This window comes from Pelobates fuscus, chromosome 10 (assembly GCF_036172605.1).
Source record: "Pelobates fuscus isolate aPelFus1 chromosome 10, aPelFus1.pri, whole genome shotgun sequence".
NCBI lineage: Eukaryota > Metazoa > Chordata > Amphibia > Anura > Pelobatidae > Pelobates > Pelobates fuscus.
The window spans coordinates 15,336,764-15,359,270 of record NC_086326.1 but is presented as its reverse complement, the minus strand read 5'-3'; the positions used below and the strand labels follow the sequence as shown (position 1 = coordinate 15,359,270).

General features: G+C 41.2%; 1 protein-coding gene across 1 annotated transcript in view; it reads right to left on the bottom strand.

Moving 5' to 3' along the window:
• Positions 1-339: 339 nt before the first annotated feature.
• The window catches only part of DPCD (deleted in primary ciliary dyskinesia homolog (mouse)), a 27,797-nt gene continuing 5,629 nt past the window's right edge, over positions 340-22,507 (bottom strand). The window contains exons 4-6 of the mRNA XM_063434043.1: positions 17,773-17,906; positions 2,991-3,093; positions 340-518 (exon numbers count right to left, since the gene is read on the bottom strand). Coding sequence (XP_063290113.1) covers positions 414-518; positions 2,991-3,093; positions 17,773-17,906 — 342 coding nt within the window. The 3' untranslated portion in view covers positions 340-413. The remainder of the gene's footprint in view (positions 519-2,990; positions 3,094-17,772; positions 17,907-22,507) is intronic.

Sequence of the window (22,507 nt, the reverse complement as noted above, 5' to 3'; positions counted from 1 at the left end):
TGAACACACTGTCATACTGCTAGCGAAGCTAAATCTACAGGGCCACTGTATCCAGACTACTTTAGGCTCATGGTTTAAATCTTTACTGTACTAAAAACCTGTAAAACGTATCAGAAGGCATGTTTCTATAAATTAATACCTGCTCTCTAATACTGTAATATTTGATGAGTAGGCAGTGTGACAACTGACCATATTCTCTTATCCAAACCCCCTAACTTTAATATAAAGTAAATTAGGCCCTTCATTTCAAAAATTGATCATGTTTTTCCTTTTTTTTTTTATTTCAACAGTTTGCATGTTTTTCTACTGAATTTCGTGAATTCAAAATGCACACACAGACATAGTAAGCATATGACTTTATTAAATTATAAACAATGAGTGGCATGAATAAAAATTTCCAGTTGGTTTTGGAGTCACTGAGTTTTGCATTCAACATCTCCATCAGCATTCGTTTTCATCGACTTTAGCTCTCGCTGGAGTTCTTCTTCAATAGCCAGAATTTCTTTAGGCTTTTGATACTGAAAAACAAACAAAACAAACCGTGTAGGGATCGGTTTGTCAGAAAAGAAAGTCATCAATGCATTGGTTAAGATAAATCTAAAACAAGAGCACAATTTAACTGATAAAACTCCAATCACGGTTGTAAATAAATATTGCCTCTGCAACTTTGAAAATTAAAACAAGCAACTACACTATTATACCAAGCTCCTAACCTGAAAGGGTTACTCCTCAAAACTGTAAAAATATAAATTAATACAAAAGTCAGCTCAGTCTATAGCATTAAATATTAAGGATCAGTAGTACAATAGAGACACTGTAGCCATATATAAGATAATGTAGAAACAAACTGTCCTGTATTACAACAAATGTCCCGCAGCCCGTCCACAGATGATGAGACTGTGAGATCGTAAAAAATCTTCAACAAAATGATTCTCAAATTCTTGCAGTGTACCCCAAAAGAAATCAGAAAAAGTTCCATACAGTAGCTGTGTACACTGTAATATTGTGAGCTTTTCACAGGCTCTATTGCACAAATAGTATGGCCAGTGTTACTGTCCAGTGCTTGTCTCATACACTCCTTACAGTAAAATGCTGGTAAATCCACAGCACAAGTACAAACCGCCTGCACCTACGCGTTTCACCCATTATATGGGCTTTTTAAGGTATTGAAGTTAACTATCTATTATGAAACGTCTGCAGGCCATTTGTTGCAATACAGGATTTCTCTATTGCTGGTTGTTCCACTACTGGTCCTTTATATCTGATACTATAGCGCTGACTTTTGTTTAAATTTAATGTTGGTAAAGATCACTATATAAATGTGTTAAGTTAAGAACTATATATTAAACTGTTGGTAATAGCTGCTTTACATTTACAAAACTCATGTGACACGTGACAGATCACCTTCAAGTCAGTAATATCGATTTAAAGTCAGAGTACCATGGATAGTGAGTGACACTTCCCACCTTCACATCTAATATCGATTTAAAGTCAGAGTACCATGGATAGTGAGTGACACTTGCCACCTTCACGTCTGTAATATCGATTTAAAGTCAGAGTACCATGGATAGTGAGTGACACTTGCCACCTTCACGTCTGTAATATCGATTTAAAGTCAGAGTACCATGGATAGTGAGTGACACTTGCCACCTTCACGTCTGTAATATCGATTTAAAGTCAGAGTACCATGGATAGTGAGTGACACTTCCCACCTTCACATCTGTAATATCGATTTAAAGTCAGAGTACCATGGATAGTGAGTGACACTTCCCACCTTCACATCTGTAATATCGATTTAAAGTCAGAGTACCATGGATAGTGAGTGACACTTCCCACCTTCACGTCAGTAATATCGATTTAAAGTCAGAGTACCATGGATAGTGAGTGATACTTCCCACCTTCACATCAGTAATATCGATTTAAAGTCAGAGTACCACGGATAGTGAGTGACACTTCCCACCTTCACGTCCGTAATATCGATTTAAAGTCAGACTACCACGAATAGTGAGTGACACTTCCCACCTTCACGTCTGTAATATCGATTTAAAGTCAGAGTACCATGGATAGTGAGGGACACTTCCCACCTTCACGTCAGTAATATCGATTTAAAGTCAGAGTACCATGGATAGTGAGTGACACTTCCCACCTTCACGTCTGTAATATCGATTTAAAGTCAGAGTACCACGGATAGTGAGTGACACTTCCCACCTTCACGTCCGTAATATCGATTTAAATTCAGAGTACCATGGATAGTGAGTGACACTTCCCACCTTCACGTCCGTAATATCGATTTAAATTCAGAGTACCATGGATAGTGAGTGACACTTCCCACCTTCACGTCAGTAATATCGATTTAAAGTCAGAGTACCACGGATAGTGAGTGACATGTCCCACCTTCACGTCTGTAATATCGATTTAAAGTCAGAGTACCATGGATAGTGAGTGATACTTCCCACCTTCATGTCCGTAATATCGATTTAAAGTCAGAGTACCACGGATAGTAAGTGACACTTCCCACCTTCACGTCTGTAATATCGATTTAAAGTCAGAGTACCACGGATAGTGAGTGACACGTCCCACCTTCACGTCTGTAATATCGATTTAAAGTCAGAGTACCATGGATAGTGAGTGATACTTCCCACCTTCATGTCCGTAATATCGATTTAAAGTCAGAGTACCACGGATAGTAAGTGACACTTCCCACCTTCACGTCTGTAATATCGATTTAAAGTCAGAGTACCACGGATAGTGAGTGACACGTCCCACCTTCACGTCCGTAATATCGATTTAAAGTCAGACTACCACGGATAGTGAGTGACACGTCCCACCTTCACGTCTGTAATATCGATTTAAAGTCAGAGTACCATGGATAGTGAGTGATACTTCCCACCTTCACGTCCGTAATATCGATTTAAAGTCAGAGTACCACGGATAGTGAGTGACACTTCCCACCTTCACATCGAATATCGATTTAAAGTCAGAGTACTTACATTTATGATTAAAGTGTTATTAGCGTGTGCAAAGCTTAATGCACTTTCAAACAGCTCAAGATTGCATCTGTCCAAATCGGGGATAGAAAACTTCTTATAATATCTGTGCAGATAGAAAGACAAGATGATATAGTCAGTTTGTAATACAATCTATGAACAATTTAAATATTAGACTTGTGCATTCATTTGGTTTCAAGTCAACTGGGATTTGTATGAAAACTATGGATTGATGGTTAGGGCACAGCCCCTAAATGTTCATTTTAATTCACAGATCAAGTGGAAAGTGAATAATTGGGGGGAGCAGAAAACAAAATGATATTTAATAAATATACAAGTATAGATTTTATAACTGCTCCTCCTCTTTTCCCCATCTATTGGTTACTTTTTCTCACTTAATCTGAACTAGTACTGTAAAATATATACATAATATTTATATTTTGCAGTACATTGGCCCATTTTTGGTTTGTTTAAATAGATTTTCCAAATTATTTTCAATTAGTTGTCCTAGCTGACCTGCCCCAATTAATAAAACCACCCAAATTTATCTGTATCTAATTTTTCCACCGCACATAAGTATTGCATATATATCAGATAGTTTCAACTAACACTCACATCAAAAATACAGAGACGGGAATGTTATTCAGACACGCGGAGCTGGTTTTTATGGTTAATATTTCACCTGGACACCAACCATTATAACAGCAAAAGTAACAACGTAAGACTATGATCATACTACTCTAAAAATAAACCGATTGTTTAGAATATTAAATATTACCTACAGCCAAGAAACCGCACAGGATCTCTGCATGTCGTATTAAGGGCAAATTGACCCGTATCAAGTTTTGCCAATTTAACAAACCTTACACATAATATATAATAATAATACAGAGGTATAGAATTGATTGTCTGAAAGCAGGTTATTGTATGATTTCTATAAGAATAGTGTCATTAATTAGAGCGGGGTGAATTTCTATTTTGTCTGAAGCTGAATCCATACAGCCCACAGACTGGGTGTTTTTGTTATTTAACAGGTTGTAGTGCATTTACATTGCAGGGGTTGTGGTTACAATTTCAGTTAAAATTATCCAATTGCCAAAGGTTGAAATCAAACACTTGTTTCACTAGAGCAGAAAGTACTCAAGTTGCTACGGTCTTCCTTACCAGACGCTCTCCTCCCGCAAACGAAATGAACTGCAGAGTTCAATGTAAATTCAGTAAAACAAATAATGTTAGTGTGTAATACACTACCTGAAATGGTTTAATTTCAAACAGGACTGAGATTGGCTGTCCTGTTTTAAAGTTAAAGTACCAGTTAAAGGACCACTATAGGCACCCAGACCACTTCAGCTCAATGAAGTGGTCTGGGTGCCAGGTCCATCTAGGGTTAACCCTGCAGCTGTAAACAGCAGTTTCAGAGAAACTGCTATGTTTACCTATGGGTTAATCCAGCCTTTAGTGGCTGTCTCATTGACAGCCGCTAGAGGCGCTTCCGCACTTCTCACTGTGATTTTCACTGTGATTGAGAAATGTTTTCCTATGGGCGGATTGAATGCGCGCTGGGCATTCGCCGGATGACGTCGGAAGAGGGAGGAGAGTTCCCAGCGCCGAGGTAGCCCGGCGCTGGAGAAAGGTAAGTGTTTAACCCCTTAATTCTCTGGAACCTGGCAGGAGTGGGACCCTGAGGGTGGGGGGGACCTAAAGACCCTATAGTGCCAGGAAAACAAGTTTGTTTTCCTGGCACTATAGTGGTCCTTTAAGGATTGAGAGAGCATTGGAGGGATAGTGCCATGATGTGCAATAAATGTATTGTATTGGATACAGTTTACTGGATGAGGAAAGGGGTCAAATGTTAACAGAGCAATTGGACGCTTTGGAGGCAATGGTGAGGAACGAAAAATCGGATTTAAGATAATATAAAAAGAACCCACAAGAGATCACAAGGTAGGGCAAACTGAAAAAATCTAAACAAAATAATAGATTTTGATACTGTGTGTAATATTTCTAAATCACGCTGCAAAATGTTACAGATAAACCATGGTCTTATCTGAGTAAATAAGCTGGAATACATCAAATAAGCACTCAATTTTAAAAAAGGCGGCAATTGTAAGGGAAACCTGTTCAATATATAAAACAAAACAATAACTATAATACCAATCCTTTTTTAGAGAGTACAGGTTAAAAAAAATTTTGGAAAAAATACCCTACACTGTTAAATGAAGACACTATGACCAAAACATGGTATGACCAAAAATGGATTTACTTAAAAGGGCTGTAGATCTATGGAATTATAGAGCAAGACCTGCTTATATGCGTTAAAGTCTGAAAATAAATGCATCTTATTGATGACGATTAGAAATTGTGTAATATAACCATTATTAACTGGCAGTTGCCCAGTGCTAGATCACCCAGACTTAGGCCATCCATGTACCACTGCCAGATGCGACTGTTACATTTTATATCATCAACTTTTATGGGCGAAATCTGTGATTGTGCTATGGGAGTAATGCAGTGCGCATGCAATCAGGATACTAAATCTGTTTTTTTTAAGTGTAACTAATAATTATATCAAGTATTTTAGCTTAAACAAAAAAAAAAAACGCAATATTGATTAGAAGGAGCAAGCTTTTAAGAAGTATAGACAGGATCCGTCCGCTGAAGATAGACAACACGGAAAGAGACAAAACACATATTTAAATGAGCAAGAGTCTAAGCAGAACAAATAAACAGCTTAGTCTGAAAAAAGGGGAGACAGAACATTCTTTAGATACATCTGAACTAAATCAAAGGACTTGCAGTGAGACTGAAGGGCAAAGATGGGACAAATTAGAAGGAAACACAGAGAGCAGGGTATAGGGATCTTTAAATGGTGTTCAAATGTTGAAGATGTAAAGTTTTAATGAGTATAGAATACACGTTAACAGGATCCATCCATCACTACATGGCATCCTGTAAACAGGAAGCGTCACTTCCCTTATTTTAGCACAAGCAAAAAAAAAAAACGAAATGTTAGCTAGTGATTGTACTTTACTTGTTTTTTGTTTTGTTTGTTTTTTAATTCTTTACAATTTCATGTATTTGCCTTACATTTATTGCTGGCCAACACATCCAAATTAATTAGCCATATATACAGCACATGCACACGCATGGCACTGCTGGGGAACAACCAATTCAATATCAATATGGAATATCAGGCTGCTCAGAGAGTTGCGATTGCAAAATTAAAAAAATATATTGGGACCATCATTTGGAGTGCCAGTCTACTATCTTCAATAAGGCAGCATCATTTGTATTCTCAACTAGGTGGGGACTCTGTAGCTCAAAAAAGTCAATTTTAACGACATATTTAAGCAGCTTTAGATTGTTACCATTCGCTTGTTGTTGAACATCTTTAATAAAATAAAATAAAAATCGATAATTGATATAGAGTGAAACAAAATCTACACAAAAAGATGAACATTATTACCTTAACTGACTGCAATGCATCACTGACCTATTAATGAGACTGGGTGTTTCAGTCTATTGTAAAAATTCCAAAGATAGGGGATAAAACCTGCCATGGTCCAGGGTGTCTTTACCCAGTTAATTTAACTGCAGCTTATTTGTTTTAATTACAATGTTGACACATGGAATAGTCTTCAATCTAAGGTGGTAAAACGTGAATATTGTAAATTTCCCTATTTAGTCAATTGTTTACAATTAAAATAAATGAACAATCAATGTAGCCTGTCCTTCTTTTCAACAGGTAATCAATAGATTAAAGTGACCTTGCAATAGGCATACAGTAAATCTTGAAAAAGTAGAATAGTAGACCCGATTTACTCTAATATGTCTTTCAGTAAAACTCTCCATTTATTGCCTGGCGTGTCGTCCATACACAGGAAAGATCTTATCTGGAAAATGGTCTGTAGGTGAATCAGAGCCATTCCGAGTCTGTAGACAGCTAAAACGCACACTGAGAATAAACACTACAGCAAATTGGGGACAAAAAAAAACCAATCAAATCTATATAGCCTAAAATATGTCAACTCACCACAACTCTGTGCTTAATAAATGAATGGCACAGTGTTCACTATGACCTTCACTAGGAACCTGGCTAAATATGGATCCCAATTAATTTAGTTTGAAGACACCCATCACTTTCAGCCAGGCACGCTCATTCAGGCTGGATGGATTCCCATGTGTTATTGCACAGGCATGGTTTTACAGAATCTCAGAGCGGCTGAATAGGAGGCAGGCTATGGGTGCTAATGAGATACCCGTTTATGAATAGTTGTTCTTTATCATTTATATATATATATATTTTAGGTTTTGGGATTTTTCTTTTTCCAATTTGCAAATGGTGCAGAGGAGATCATTGTGTTTTACACTCCTGTCTACATCGCATCTCAGAAAGAGACAGATCTTCTTTAACAAGATATAAATTATGTCGAGCTGAGTAGCGGGCTTGTTTCCAACTGTGAGTGACATTTGGCATTAGAACTGAAATTGCTGGTGTTTTCACCCTTTTATTAATTTTTCTGATTATCTCTCTCATTAAATGCCACCAATCGTCACTGCCAGCTTCACCTGATACATATGGGCACAGTTAGCGGAAACCCCTTCTTTCTCCTGAAATTATCAACTAAAGGATACATACAAAGGAATCGTACACTGTCTGAAACCATAGTGAACATAGCTCAAGAAAACTCGTATCGACAAAAACTTAAGTTTGTTGGAGTTTTGAATTTCTTTTTATGGACGTTGGTGATAAAAGTTAAGTATTTCCAGTACAAAACTTAGACTGAAAAGATTTGTTTGGCTGGTGAGGAGTAAAGCTCCCAAAAGGCACCATCTCTGCGTGATATTATTATTTTATTATTTTAGTTAGCGCCTTCCGATTCCGTAGCGCTGTACAATGGGTGGATTAACAGACATGTAATTGTGGACGTACAGGAACAGAGACGTGGAGGGCCCTGCTCAATGAGCTTACATGATATATGCTTTACTCATTAAGTCACTACATGTTCCACTGCAAAATTATAATTGCAGGGTGTCTGGAAAGATAATATGAATTTGTCAATTTTGTGTAACCAAAAAATGAAAGATAAAATATGCTTATGAGAAAGTATATAAACATCATCGATTTGGTGAGATAGGATATGACCCTCTATATAATAAATTTGGGCTCAAATTACTCTAAATTGAAATAATGCAGAAAACTATTTAGTTAATAAAACTACTTTAGTGATTTATGCAAAGCTGTAACATTGAAATGAGCTGAAATCTCACACACAAAAAATCTGGTCAAGGGCAAGTTTTTTTGTTCTGTTTGTTTTTAACAAACACAGACTGACAAAGACAAACCCAATGTTGCATTCTATGTTTCCGTTCCTTTCCCCCCCACTTTGGTCGAAAATACGTATAATGGAAAACACGACTGCTTGCGTTTAATAATTACCGTCGTTTATATAGTGCCAACATATTCTGCTGCACTTTACAATATAAAAAAAGATAACATAGAAATATTGCCAAACAAAATAATGTTAACAGAACCAAAGGGGTCAAAGGGGTTCTATTAAAACAAGCTGACAGTATAGGAGTGGAAGCAATGGAACACGGTATGTGAAGAACAGTGATGGGAACAGATGAAACAAGGTGAGTGCAAAGTATGTATATAGGCAGAATATCCTTCTGACAGATTAAAGCCTCCTGTGATGTAGCTGCTCTCTGTATTTGGTAAAGGTGGCAGACATGGATAATAAGGAAGATGTCAAAGGTTAAATAGCAGAGATTAGATGAACACAAAGACATGTTAAGGAGGTGTTAACTCCTCAATGATAGATAAAAAGGCCATCCAAAAAAGAGAACTTAAGTCAGGACAGGGAGGGACAGAACCAGTAATCTTCCCGACTAAGTGCTCTTATTAAATAATAGATTTCACACATTGTTTATATTACGAACAGATACAAGAAATGCTGAGACTTGTTTACTGGCTAATATCCCATCATTCTATCTTATCCTTGCCTGTATCCGTATTAACCATTTCCAGGGAAACTCGAGGAAGGATTCTGCCACCCATGAATTAACGCACGGTGTATGGAATAAATTAAAATGGATGTTTGGGATTAAATAAATAAAATATTTAGCTCGGAGGGTGCCCCTCTTGTTTTTCTTGGCCTACATATTGCCTCCAATGACATATTCAGCCACCAGGCTGGTGAAATCCAATCAATCCCTGGTCTCTCAGTGAAAGCAATCAAAGAACCATTGCACATAATGTCACACAATCTGGCATTGAATTGCTTCCCTGAAACACACCAATGGGAATCACAAATGCAGTGTTCAGCCCAGAGCTCTACAATAACTGCCAGACCCTTTGAAAGATTTAAAAATACTTCAAAACATGCAATTTCTGGTTTTATACAGCCATAAGGCGGGGGATAAAAATACGCTAACTGTTTAAATGAAGATGCCAAAGGTTAAACACTTTCCTGAAGAAGTGTGTTTTCAAAGATTTTGTGAAGGAGTGGATACTGGGTGAAAGTCTAATGGAGAAGGGAAGGGAGTTCCACAGAAAAGGTGCAGCCCTGGAGAAGTCTTGGAGGCGAGCATCAGAGGTGGGAGTACGGACAGAGGATAGGCGTAGGTCTTCGGCAGAGCGAAGGGACATACTTGTGTATTAGGGAGGATAGGTAGGTTGGAGCAGAATTATGTAGGGACTTGTAAGCAAGTACCAGAATCTTAAATTGAGCCCTATATCTAACTGGAAGCCAATGTAGGGACTGGCAGAGGGGACTGGTCCTGGGCGTCTTTACCCAGTTAATTTTACTGCAGCTTATTTGTTTTAATTACAATGTCGACATATGGAATAGTCTTCAATCTGAGGTGGTAAAACGTGAATATTGTAAATTTCCCTATTTAGTCAAATGTTTACAATCAAAATAAATGAACAATCAATGTAGCCTGTCTTTCTTTTCGTGGGAGATGCGGGCGGACAGGAAAATGAGCCTTGCCGCCGCGTTCATAATAGATTGCAGCGGTGCAATCTGGGAACACATAATACCACTGAGAAAGGGATTGCAGTAGTCAAGGTGAGAAAGAACAACGACATGGACCAGCACCTTAGTCGCGCCTGATGTGAAATAGGGGCGGACGCGTGCTATGTTTTTAAGATGGAAGCGGCAGGATTTGGCGGTTGATTGGACATGAGGGGTGAAGTAGAGATCGGAGTCAAAGAGAACACCTAGGCAGCAAGCCTGCGAGGTAGAGTTGATGGTGGAGCCGTTGACTTGGAGGGAGACCGACATGGGAGTAACAGCACTTGAGGGAGGAAAGACCAGAAGTTCTTATTTGGACAGGTTGAGTTTAAGGAAGTGAGCAGCCATCCAATTGGAAATCACGGAGAGGCAGTCAGAGACATGAGTCAAGATGGGCGGAGAGAGATCAGGAGAGGACAGGTATATGTGTCATATGCATATAAATGATATTGGAAGCCAAATAAGCTTACCAAGGGAGGCAGTATAAATGGAGAACAGTAGGGCATCAAGGACTGAACCTGGGGGGAGAACCAACAGAAAGGGGTTGGGGAGAAGAGGCGGAGCCAGAGAAAGAAACACTGAAAAAGCGCTGGGAGAGGTACGAGGAGCACCAGGAGAGAGCAGTATCTCGTAGACCGAGATAATGAGAAGAAGCTGTTGATCATCAACAGTGTCAAAGGCAGCAGAAAGATCAAGGAGAATTAGGATAGAGTAATGGCAGCGATTACATAGTGGATACTTTGGTCACAGCTGTTTCAACAGAGTGACGAGCGCAGAATCCAGACTGTCGCGGGTCAAGCAGAGAGTTGGATTCGAGGAACTTTGTCAATCTCGCATACACTACTCTCGCAAGGATCTTGGAGGCAAACTGCAGTAGCGATATAGGGCGGTAGTTAGATGGGGCGCTGGGGTCGAGGTTGGGCTTTTTTCAGAATTGGCGTTATGGTTGCATGCTTGAAGGGTGAAGGAAATGTACCGGAGGAAAGGGAAAGATTGAAAACTTTAATGAGAAAAAGAGCAAGAGAGGGAGACAGAGTGCGGATGAGATATGAGGGCATAGGATTGAGGGAACAGGTGGTGGGGTGGGAGGACCGGAGCAGAGAAGAAACCTCTTCCATTGTAGTAGTTGTGATTGAGCATAGAACAGTGGAGCGAGTGGGGTTGGGTGATGTATTGGAAGGGGAGGGAGAGAGATTACAGATCTCTTCCCTGATTGTAGAAATCTTCTCAGTGAAGTGAGTTGCAAAGTTTGAGGTGGACAGAGTGGTAGGAGGAGGGGGAGCAACAGGGCGAAGGAGAGCATTAAAAGTGTGAAGTAGGCATTTGGGTTGGCAGGGCAGTGTGCTTATGAGGGTGTTGAAGTAATTTACTCTTGCAGAGGAAAGAGCCAGAGTATAGGATGTGGATGAAGTCAGGTGCAGAGTGAGACTTTCTCCAACAGCGTTCAGCAGTTCTGGAACATTTTTGAAGATATCAGGTCAGCATGGTGTGCCAGGGTTGTAATTGGGAACGCTTGCTGCGTTTAAATGTAGGAGGTGCCATGATGTTTAGTTGAAAGGAAAGAGTGGAGTTGTAGAGTGAGGTTGCAGAGTTAGGGCAAGTGAGAGTTGAGATGGGTAAAAGGAGAGTTTGGGTGGTGAGATTTGGGTATGGGATATGCCGATGTCAAAGTTCAGCAGATGGTGGCCAGATAAAGGAAATGGAACAACGGAGAGATTAGAGGTGGTACAAAGATTGGTGAAGATGAGGTCAAGAGTGTTTCCTGCTGTATGAGTTTCTGAAGTAGACCACTATGTGAGGCCAAAGTAGGTTACAGAGAGCAGACGGGAGGCATCAGGGCAGTTGAGGTTGTTAATTGGGATGTTAAAGTCTCCAAGTATGAGGGAAGGAGTACTAGAGGAGAGAGAGTGGTGTAGCCAGGAAGAAAAGTGTTCAATGAATAGCCTAGGATGACCAGGGAGGCGATAGATGATGGCAATTCTTAAAGGAGTGGGCTTAAATATGCGGACAGTGTGAATTTCAAAGGAAGTAAAGGATAGGGCAGGGACAGGGAGGATAGGTTGAAAGGTACATTGAGGGAAGAGAAGGATGCCAACACCGCCGCCTTTACAGTTGAGTCTGGGAGTGTGGGAGAATTGTAGTCCACCGAAACATAAAGAAGCAGAAGTAGCGGTATCAGAGGGGGAAAGCCGGGTCTCAGTGAGCGCCAGTATCGTTAGTGAATTAGAGATGAAATTTAATATTGCTGCAGATGGAAGGGTGTTCCAGAGTACACAGTGAAGGTTGGTAGAGGACGATAAACTGCAGGGTATTTGAATGAGGTTTGTGTGGTTTTGTAAGCTTGTTTTAGCTGGCCCTTCCTCACCTATTGTCTCTGTTCTATTCTATATGTTAATTACTTGTTGTCAAATATCGCCATTTTATAATTGTAAAGCACTGCGGGATATGCCGGCGCTATATAAATGATGATAATAATGAGAATAATAATAATAATATTATAATATGGCTTTTTTTTTTTTTTTTTTTTATATTCTTTATTTTTGTTGTGCACGAAAGAACATATGCATGTTTGCAATGCCACAATAGTTATCACATGCAATTTGTAAACAATTATTAGTCAACAGTTACATGGCATTCTGAGTGTCGCACAATTTTTTAAAGGTTTATAGAAGCTAAATACAAGCTGGTTAGTTACAGGCTTAGAACATGAAGACATGTAGCGTTCCGTAGGAGCAGAAGGGTTAATATAGGCATACATAAAGATTTCAACTAGCAGGGTTTCTCAGCTTGGGTTGCTTAAGTTGGGCTTTGTCCAGGACACAAGCCCTGATATGATGAGGTGATTAAACTTATAAGGCATAGCCCCCGATGCCATAATTCACTTAGTATTGCGCTGCTAGATATCAGAAATAATTATCAGGCACATTAAGCAGGTTATGCTTGGGGGTGCAGTGTCACCATTGCTGCCCTGGTGTGGGGAGTAAGCCTCTCCTATGTTGCTAGATCCCACCTGTTAATATGTGCCGTGAAATGCTGCCTATCACCACAGTGGGGGATGTTGAGTATGCACTAAAGAACAAAAGAGAGAAGGAAAGCAAAGAAAATAAAAAACAATATAGATTAAGTGAAGGAAGCATTGCATTTAAATGAACTGTAGCTGGGATGTGCCACTGGAGTCTCTCAAGGCAGGCCGCGCAGACCTCCCGGCTGTGCCGCGGATAGCATGTTGACAGTCCCGCCGGATCTTGCTGCCTCGTTCCCGTCTCTCCCCGTGTCATGCCCTGTGAAAGGTTAGGAGGTTGCTAGTCCCGTGGTCTATGAGCGCACGTCACCTGTGCCTCCGGTTCCGCTGCCAGTGATGATCAATATCGGGATTCCCGGGTGAAGTGTAGACAGGCAGTGGTATGGGGATGGTCATCAGGGTGCTCTAGGTACCGGTGGGCGGTTGTATGAACCAGGCTGAGATGCTGTGAACAAGGGCCGGTCCGCTGAGGCAGGTCTGCTGCTTAGCAGGGTGAGTTACAGTCCAGGTTTTAAGAATCGGGGCTGTGTATTTCAGTATGCCACGTGAGCGCTGGTAGCGCGGTCGGCCGCCATCTTGATGGTCGGGCGCTGAGGTCTGTAAGCTGCGCGGCCCTGCATCGAAGCCTTCTCGGTATCAGCTTCTGCCAGTGGGGGCCGGGATAACCCCCGCCGGCCCATGGGGGGGGGACCGGGGCCTGTGAGGGGCATTACATCGCCGCTGGGTGATTGTCAGGTGTACGAGCAGGGCAGCGGCCGTCTGCCCCACTCCTCTCCAATGTAGGCCGCACTCTCCAAAGTTTTGTACCACCCGTATGGCCCCCAAAACTCCCGATCTCGGAGTCCGCAGTGTCACCAACAGCTTCTTGTACCCTTAGGTATCTTTTACAGCTTAATTAGTCGTAGTGAGTCTATAAGTTTTGCTGATAAAGCCAAGCTCAGCAGGAGCCTCTGCAGCATGCGACCGGTCAGCATGGCTACCAGGCCCCGCCCCCCTATAATATGGCTTTTAAGAATACATTTAGCAATATATGATTCCTTCCTATAATTTCAATAAAAGTACCATGACACAATATCAGGGGTAGGTGGAGACATGCATTACAGTATTCCTATTCCCGGTTTGTAAATTTAGACCTTGGAATGTGCTTTTAACACCCAGAGAGGAGCAAAGCAATACGTCAGACAAACAAAGGCATGGCTTTATCATGTCTGAATCTCTGCGAATAAAGATATGGGGGCTTGATGGAAACTATTTGTGATGGTGGAGATATATCTATATTATGGGGATTGCAAAGTGATCCTGGAAGAGATAGAGTAAGGTTTGCAATGTGTATAAAACATTAATAAACACAAACTGAGAAAAACAATATTGTCTTTTAAGAGCATCTTAAAGTAAGGACAAACAACACTTATCTACACAACACATCTAATAAAGCAAGGCTTGAAATAAAATAAAGTGTATCCTTGTTCCGATTTGCACAATTTGTGCCTGAACTGATAGGAAAATGGCAGTAACCAAATGGAATGTATTCACTAAACAGGACATTCACAAGCAAACAGTCTGTTTTAGGCAGATTGAGTTTACGGCATTATAGAATCTGTCACCCACAAATTATCTAGATGACAGATGTGCAAAAAACATATTGTTGGAGACATATGTGAACCAAGTGCCTGTAAACATGCCGTACTATGTAATGCAGTATGCAATTTTTAGAAGCGAAAGGAAAAAACGTTCGTATTTAGATCTTCTCCAAGAGCGCCCTCTGTTGGAAAAAGTAAACATTCTCAATGCCTCAGTATATCATCTTTACATGTATTATTATTTCATTATTTATATAGCGCCAACAGATTCCATAGCGCTGTACAATGGGTGGACTAACAGACATGTAATTGTAACCAGAAAACTGGATGTACAGGAACAGAAAGGTGGAGGGCCCTGCTCAATGAGCTTACATTCTAGAGGGAGTGCGGTATAGTGACACAGAGGGTAAAAGTAGGGGTACAAAGTAGGTTGTTAGAAAAGTATTCAATGAGGGCTTAGTAGGTAATTTTTGACAGTTGCAGGAGAGGAGTCTTGGGGATAAAAATTCTGCTAACAGTTTTTTGACAGTATGACAGTTGCTCAAAGCCCCAAATTACCACAAATAAAAGTTTTAGGTCAGCATTCAGAAAAAAATAATCCCGTCTGTGTAGTAATTTTAAAATGTATTATTAGACGTTAATTGATTCTCTTTGCCAACCATTGTGGAATTATATACCTTGCATGGAATAGCTAATCAGCAGAGGTGGAACAGGTCAATACAGTGGAAGTGATTAAAAAAGGTTTGTGGCGGGCAGATTACTGAAGAATAAAGTATGTGTTCTTCGATATGAATCCAATGGCTTTATCTACACCTTTAATATCTAGGTCTCTGAGTGTTTGCGTTCCTGTTAAATGTTACTGACCAGGAATACTTGCTTTTAGAAATATATTTAATCCTTAAGAGGGTTTGCCAATGTTTGCTCAATCTTACGAAGAACCAGGGGAAGGTACCCAGAGACTACTGCCAACGTGACTACTACACTGAGCTGGTTAGGGTGCTTAGAGTGGCTCTTTATTGCATTAGGTCGATAATACATATGTAAAATATGTAAAATAAATCAAATTAAAATGTCCAAACTGCTATTAATCAACAAGCTAAAAGCTGACAGAGAGAGCACTTTGCAGACCAGGAATAGCATTTAGCAATCAGGAACTTGCCATTCTGAACTATGCTGTCTGAAATTATACCAGCATCATGTGCAGGATCAACTTGTGGAAAACAATGTCTTTTGGGTTGGTTTATCTTTCACAAAGATTTGGGAGTCTTTTAATAATGAAAGAAAAAAAAGGGGGGGGGGGCGGGGCCTGACCGCCGGTCGGATCAGACGTGTTTCGTCTGAGCTCCTGCTTCTGAGCTGGAATATCAGAGATAACCGCGGGCCACAAGCAGACACCGGCCTGAAATTGTGATTACAGCATTGCTCAGGTGATGGGGATTCAGGTGACACCCCCAGAAGCACCAAAGTAACCCGGTAGAGGCTTGAGGCCTACAAGCTTGAGCCTGGGTGAGACAGCCGCTCGCCCTGTTCTCCGACCGGCGCTGTGCCCCCCCCCCCCGGACCGGGGGGTTCATCCTGGTCCCCACGGTCAACCGCCACTGCATACCGCAACACCTCCACTCCGGTTCTGCCGAGCATTGCGTGCCCCAAGATGGCCAACCAACACCTAACCAGCGCACAATATGGCATGGACACCGAGCAGCACACAAGTGAGCGTGGGAATTGCTTCAAGGCGAAGACCTGCAGTGGCCCTCGTAACAAGCTACATGCTTGCCCCCACATCCATGAGAGCGAAACCACCAAACCAGGCCTCCACACAAGCCACTCACCCGACCCGGGAACTGGTGCACGGCACAGCTCGTCTCCATCCCTCCAAGCCACAGCCGCAAATCGGAGAGCTGCAAAGCTGCACACTCTGTTAAATGCCGCTGGAGCTGAGTCCCGGTCCAGGGGCGCCTCTGCAGAGACAAACACCGACGGCAAGAGACACGTCAATGCACTGGGCATCGGCTGAAGGGACTACCTCTGTGCCTCATAAGCGGGCGTGCCTCACTGGGGACAGTTAGCAGTTCCTACTTTATCCTGTCAGCCCCCATCCTGATGGACAGAACGGGACTTACTTTGGGTTCATACCGATGGCGCTCGGAGCGCCCACGACGGCGCTGATGTCCCTTTCTCACCCTCTTAGCAGATCAGTCTGTCATCACACACGCGACCCTGCTCCCAAGCTGAATACCCCACTACGTTTTATTACTAACTCGCTCACAAATGTTATTTGCAAATATTATATGCCAACGTTCTATGCAATTGTTATAAGCAAATGTTCTATGCAACTGTGATAAGATAATGTTCTATGCAAATGTAGGGTATTCATAATTATTCCTGTCCGTACAGCAGGTAACCGAACAACCAATATTTACACTTAAACAAGTATAGCTGGGATAAGCGAAATGTGCAAACACATAGCATCTACATAAGCGACTACAATAACGACTCAACTAGCATGTAACTCAGCATATAGGTCTAACTACACTAATACAGCTAACCTAGCATGGTCAAGCATAAATTGTTTTCACTTGCTTCATTTACCTTCACTATGGCAATACAATCGTTTAGTTAAGCTGGATAAAAACACAAAAAATGTGCGAATCTTCATGCCACTGTCTAACATGTCTAAATCTTGCTATACGCCGTTGTGGCGTCTGTTGATACCCTGTACCCACCCGCACAACAAAAATAAAGAATTGAAAAAAGCAATAAAAGAGAACAGAGAAACAGTGTCCCTTAAAGTTACACACAATGTGTTTGGTAGGTTTTGGACTACTTAATATGCAGTCTTTTTTTTGCATGCTCAAATCTTTATAGTTTTTGGGGAAGAAACGGTTTTGCAGAATGCTGCACCGTTAGCCTGCCTCTTTAGCCACACCCCCTTACTCCTGAAAAAGACTTCCTTATCAGTGTATGTACGCAGCTTATCCACTGACAGTACCAAATGATGTTAACTACAAAGCAACCGGTTTGGGATAGGGAGGAAGGTATTATTTTGTGTAAATGAAGATTTGAGCAAGCAAAAAAATACAGCATAAATAATGAGGGCCAGTCAAATGCATCGTTTTACTGATGTTTTACCAGAGTGCCCTTTTAAGTATAATAGGTCTGCTTACTTTTTGTTGGTTGTTCGCACAATACAGCATCGTTCTGCCTTGTCCACAGTAACACTGTATACTTCTTTTGGGTAAGGCAGGTTCCGAATTCGCCATTGAAAGCTTGATTTTGTATCCTTACGTATAAAAATAGGCTAAAACAAAAATACATTTAGTTATTTATAAATGGGTTGCCCAGAAAACAGAAATTTGTACTCACCGTAAATTCTTTTTTTCTTAATATGGTGGCAGTCACTTATGGGTTTTGCTCCTCCCTGTGGACAAGACTTTTAACAAGCTTATTTATTAAAAAAGGATCCTCCCCCTTTAACTGTAAATGGCCGAGACCGCAAAACCTACCCCAGTACGTAACAAGTAAAGAAAACCAGACCAAGAAACATCCAATGCAAAAATTCTTTAATAAAGAGGGAGGGAAATAATACTGCCACCATATTAAGAAAAAAAGAATTTACGGTGAGTAAAAATTTCTGTTTTTTCTGTCATATGGTGGCAGTCACTTATGGGATATAGCAAGAATCCATCTGGGCGGGACCTATGCCACAACGGCTTGTAACACCTTACGCCCAAAAGCAGCTTCAGAGGCAGAGAATATGTCTAGCCGATAGTGCTTGATAAAGGTGTTGAAAGACGACCAGCATGCCGCCTTGCAAATGACTTATGGAGATACAAGTGCTCTTTCTGCCCACGAGGTAGCCATGGCTCGAGTAGAATGGGCCCTGATTGTAGCAGGAGACTGAAGACCTGTGGAAGAATACGCTAAATCGATAGCTTGAATGAGCCAACGAGATAAGGTACCGCGGGAAGCTACCTTGCCCTTTAGGTGACCCTGAAAATTTACAAACAGATGATCCGAAACTCTGAATTCCTTTGTTCTGTTTAAATATATACATAATGCTCTTCTGACGTCCAACTTGTGCCATCTGCGTTCTTGAAGGGACAAGGGCTCACTAAAAAAGGAAGGTAAAATAATTGGTTGATTCACATTTTTTGAAGATAAAACTTTAGGTAGAAAAGATGGTCTTGGATAAAGAACCACCTTGTCCTCGTGAAAAATGGTGAATTCATCTGAAGAGGATAGGGCGTGAAGTTCACCCACTCTTTTGGCTGACGTGATGGCTACCAAAAACAAAACTTTAAGAGATAACATTTTCAAAGGAACTTCTTCCAAAGGTTCAAACGGGTTAGTACTAAGAGCCTGAAGGACTAGGGCTAAGTCCTATGTTGGAAACACCGATCGTTTTGGAGGTCTCTTGAGGCTGATGGACCTAAAAAATCTTCTGATGAAAACATTGGCTGCCAAATCCTTAAGAAGAAAAAAATTAAAAGCTGATATTTGAACCTTGAGAGTTGAGACTCCCAGGCCAGCGTCAAAGCCGTCCTGCAAAAACTGGAGAATGTTATCTATGGATGGGCGTAATATCGGGAACCGGTGATCCTTACACCAGTGAAGAAACTTGGACCAAATCCTAAAGTATATCCTGGAAGTTGATCTTCTAGTAGCGTGGAGTAAGACTGTTATTCTATCATCTTGCAAACCTTTGTTTCGAAGGATCAGCCTTGCAGTAGCCAAGCCGTCAACCTTAACATTTCCAGTACTTTCAAGGGCAGGTTCCTGTTCACAATGAGACGATCTGATCTGGGAAGCTCCCAATAGTTGATAGTCATCTTCTTTAGTGCCGCAAACCAGACTCTGTTTGGCCAATAAGGGATTATCGCCAATATCCTCGCCTTGTCTGTTCGTATCTTGAGGAGGACCTTTGGGATTAATGGCAAAGGTGGGAAGATGTAAGCCAGTTGAAAATCCCACTTTATTGATAGAGCGTCTATCCAACTGGGTTGATCTGTTCTGAATAGGGAGGCGAAGTGGTAAACCTTCTTGTTTGATTTTCTTGCCATCAAATCCACTTCTGGTATTCAGAATTTTCCAGTCAAAATCCTGAATACGTCTGGGTTTAAAGACCATTCCTTTTTGTCCCACTTCCCCCTGCTCAAATTGTCGGCTATTACATTGTCGCTGCCTCTTATGTAAACCGCCGCGATGTCTTCCAGATTTCTTTGTGCCCATACCATAATTTCTGCACAAAGACTAAAGTTTTCTTGCTCTGGTTCCTCCCTGTCGATTGATATAAGAGACTACTGTGCGATTGTCTGACTGTATCTTGACCGCTCTTTGAAGTAACCAAGGTCTGAGGTGATGAAGAGCATACAGAACTGCCAATAATTCTTTGAAATTTGAAGATTCATCTGCTTCCCTGGATGACCATTTTCCCTGGAACATGGTGGAGCCTAAGTGGGCTCCCCAACCTGAGTTTGAAGCGTCTGTGGTGACTATCAGCCAGACCTTTGGTTGAAAAGATAAACCTCCTGAAAGGCACTCTGAGGTTTTCCACCAATCTAGCTGAGTTTTCACCTGAGGGGATAACAAGAAACTTTCGTCTAGATCTTCCTCCTTTTTTGACCAGGAAGTCAGGATGTTCCACTGTAATGGTCTGACCTCCGATCTTGCCCATTTGACTGCCGGGAAGGTGGCTGTAAGAAGCCTCAAAACACTCATGGCCTCTCTGAAGGAACAACTTCTCAACCTTTGGAGGTTGGAAATCGATTTTCGGATCTTTCTCCTTTTCCGTTTGGGAAGAAATATTGACATGGAGACTGAATCGATCTCGAAACCGAGAAACTCTATTACTTTTGTTGGAATGCAAACTGATTTTTTTAGATTCAAGATCCAGCCATGGTCCTGAAGAAACCTTATAGTGACCTGCAGATCTTCGTGCAGTTGTCTTTCTGTATGTGCCATTAGAAGCCAGTCGTCTAAATATGGGATAATTGAAATACCCCTTTCCCTCAAATGAGCTGTTAGAGGAGACAGGATCTTTGTAAATATCCTTGGAGCGGATGACAGACCGAATGGCAGAGCCCTGAACTGGAAATGAACGGTGGAACTTCCTCTTCTTATTGCAAATCTTAAATATTTACTTGAAGCGGTGGCTATCGGAACATGTAGATACGCATCCTTTAAGTCGATTTTCACCATAACGTCGCCTCTTTGTAATAGAGGAAAAATCGATGCGATTGATTCCATACGGAATCTGTGATAGGGGATAAACTGATTTAACTTCTTCAAATCCAGAATGGGACGAAACGAGTGGTCCGGTTTTGGAACCAGAAACAGTCTTGAATAGACTCCCCGAAATTCTTGTTTTTGTGGAACTCTTTCTATAACCCCTTTGTGTAGAAGCAGCATGGTCTGATAATCTAGAGCCCGAGATTTTTTTGCGGACTGGTATGTCGATAGTAGAAACCTTGTTCTTGGTTTCTCCAAAAAAATTATCTTGTGTCCCCTTTGGATAATCTTTAGAACCCAAGGATCTTTTGTGGTCTGTTCCCATACTGGAAAGAAATATTGGAGCCGTCCTCCCACACCTGGCGTCAAAAACGTCTCCCTTTGTCTCTGAAGGTTCTTTTGACCTCATTACTTTGTTCAAATTTCCGGCTTTCATCCTTCCTTTGAAAAAATTGTGGTCTCTCTTGAAAAGATCTCCTACTTTTGAACTGGTAATTTCTGTACCCTGGTCTCCAGGAGAACTTCTTATCTTGAGGAAGTGCCTTTTTGGTTTCTGACATTTGTCTTATGATTTCCTCTAAAGGAGCGCCGAATAATTTAGACTTTTCCAGTGGTAGTTCACAAAGGACTGACTTAGATGCTGTATCCGCCGACCAAGACCTCAACCATAAAGTACGTCTTGCCACAGAAGACAAACCCATGATCCTGGATGCCAATTTCAGCACTTCTACTGACATATCCAAAAGGAACTCATTTGCCAAATGCATGTTCTGAAACATGTGACTAAGATCATTAATCTGGCCAGAAGATAAATTTTCCTGAACTAAATTTAGCCAAACGCCATTTGCTCTGGCTACTGCTGCCCCTGCCAGTAAAGCTTTGCATTGGAAACCGGCCGTCTGATAAGCCCGCCTACACAAGGTTTCGGCTCTTTTATCCATAGGATTCTTTAATGCTGCAGTTTCCCCTATAGGGATAGTGGTTCTTTTAGCAATCTGTGCCACCTGAACATCAACTTTTGGGAGATCTTCCCACATAAATTCGCTAGCCAGCCTGAAGATATCCTTAAAGTGTCTGGAAATAAAGGCACGCTTCTCCGGGTTTTTCCATTCCCTAAATATAATATCAACCAGGCTCTGCTGCACAGAAAAACCTCTCTTGGGGTTTTCTGATCCCTGAGGTAGGATTGCAAGATTAACTTCTTTAATAAATTTTCGGATTGCCTCCGAGGGAAACCCCACTGGTTCACTTGACGAGGAACCTGATTCCTCTGATTAGATAGAAGAAGAACATTCTCCTGAAGATGATTCAGATGTAGAAGTTCTTCTTTTATTGATCTTCTGTTGAATAGGGGCTTCTACCCTTTTAGATTCTTTAATAGTGTCCAAGGTCTGGGCCAAATTCTCTTGGAACCAGGATAGGAAAGATTGCATATCCTTTTGCTTGTCTCTTTCCAAAGAGTTTGCAGTACACTGACTGCATATTTTCTTCTTAGATCCGTCTGGAAGAGGAGTTGCACATTCGCTGCAAACTATATGTTTGGATTTCACCGTAGCCTTTCTAGGCGTGGGGGTGGTCAGTTTCTCCTTATCCATGTCAGGTGGACTAGACATATCTGTAAAAAATATAAAACGGAGGCTCTTTCAGAATGATTCTTTCTTCAGAAAGCAT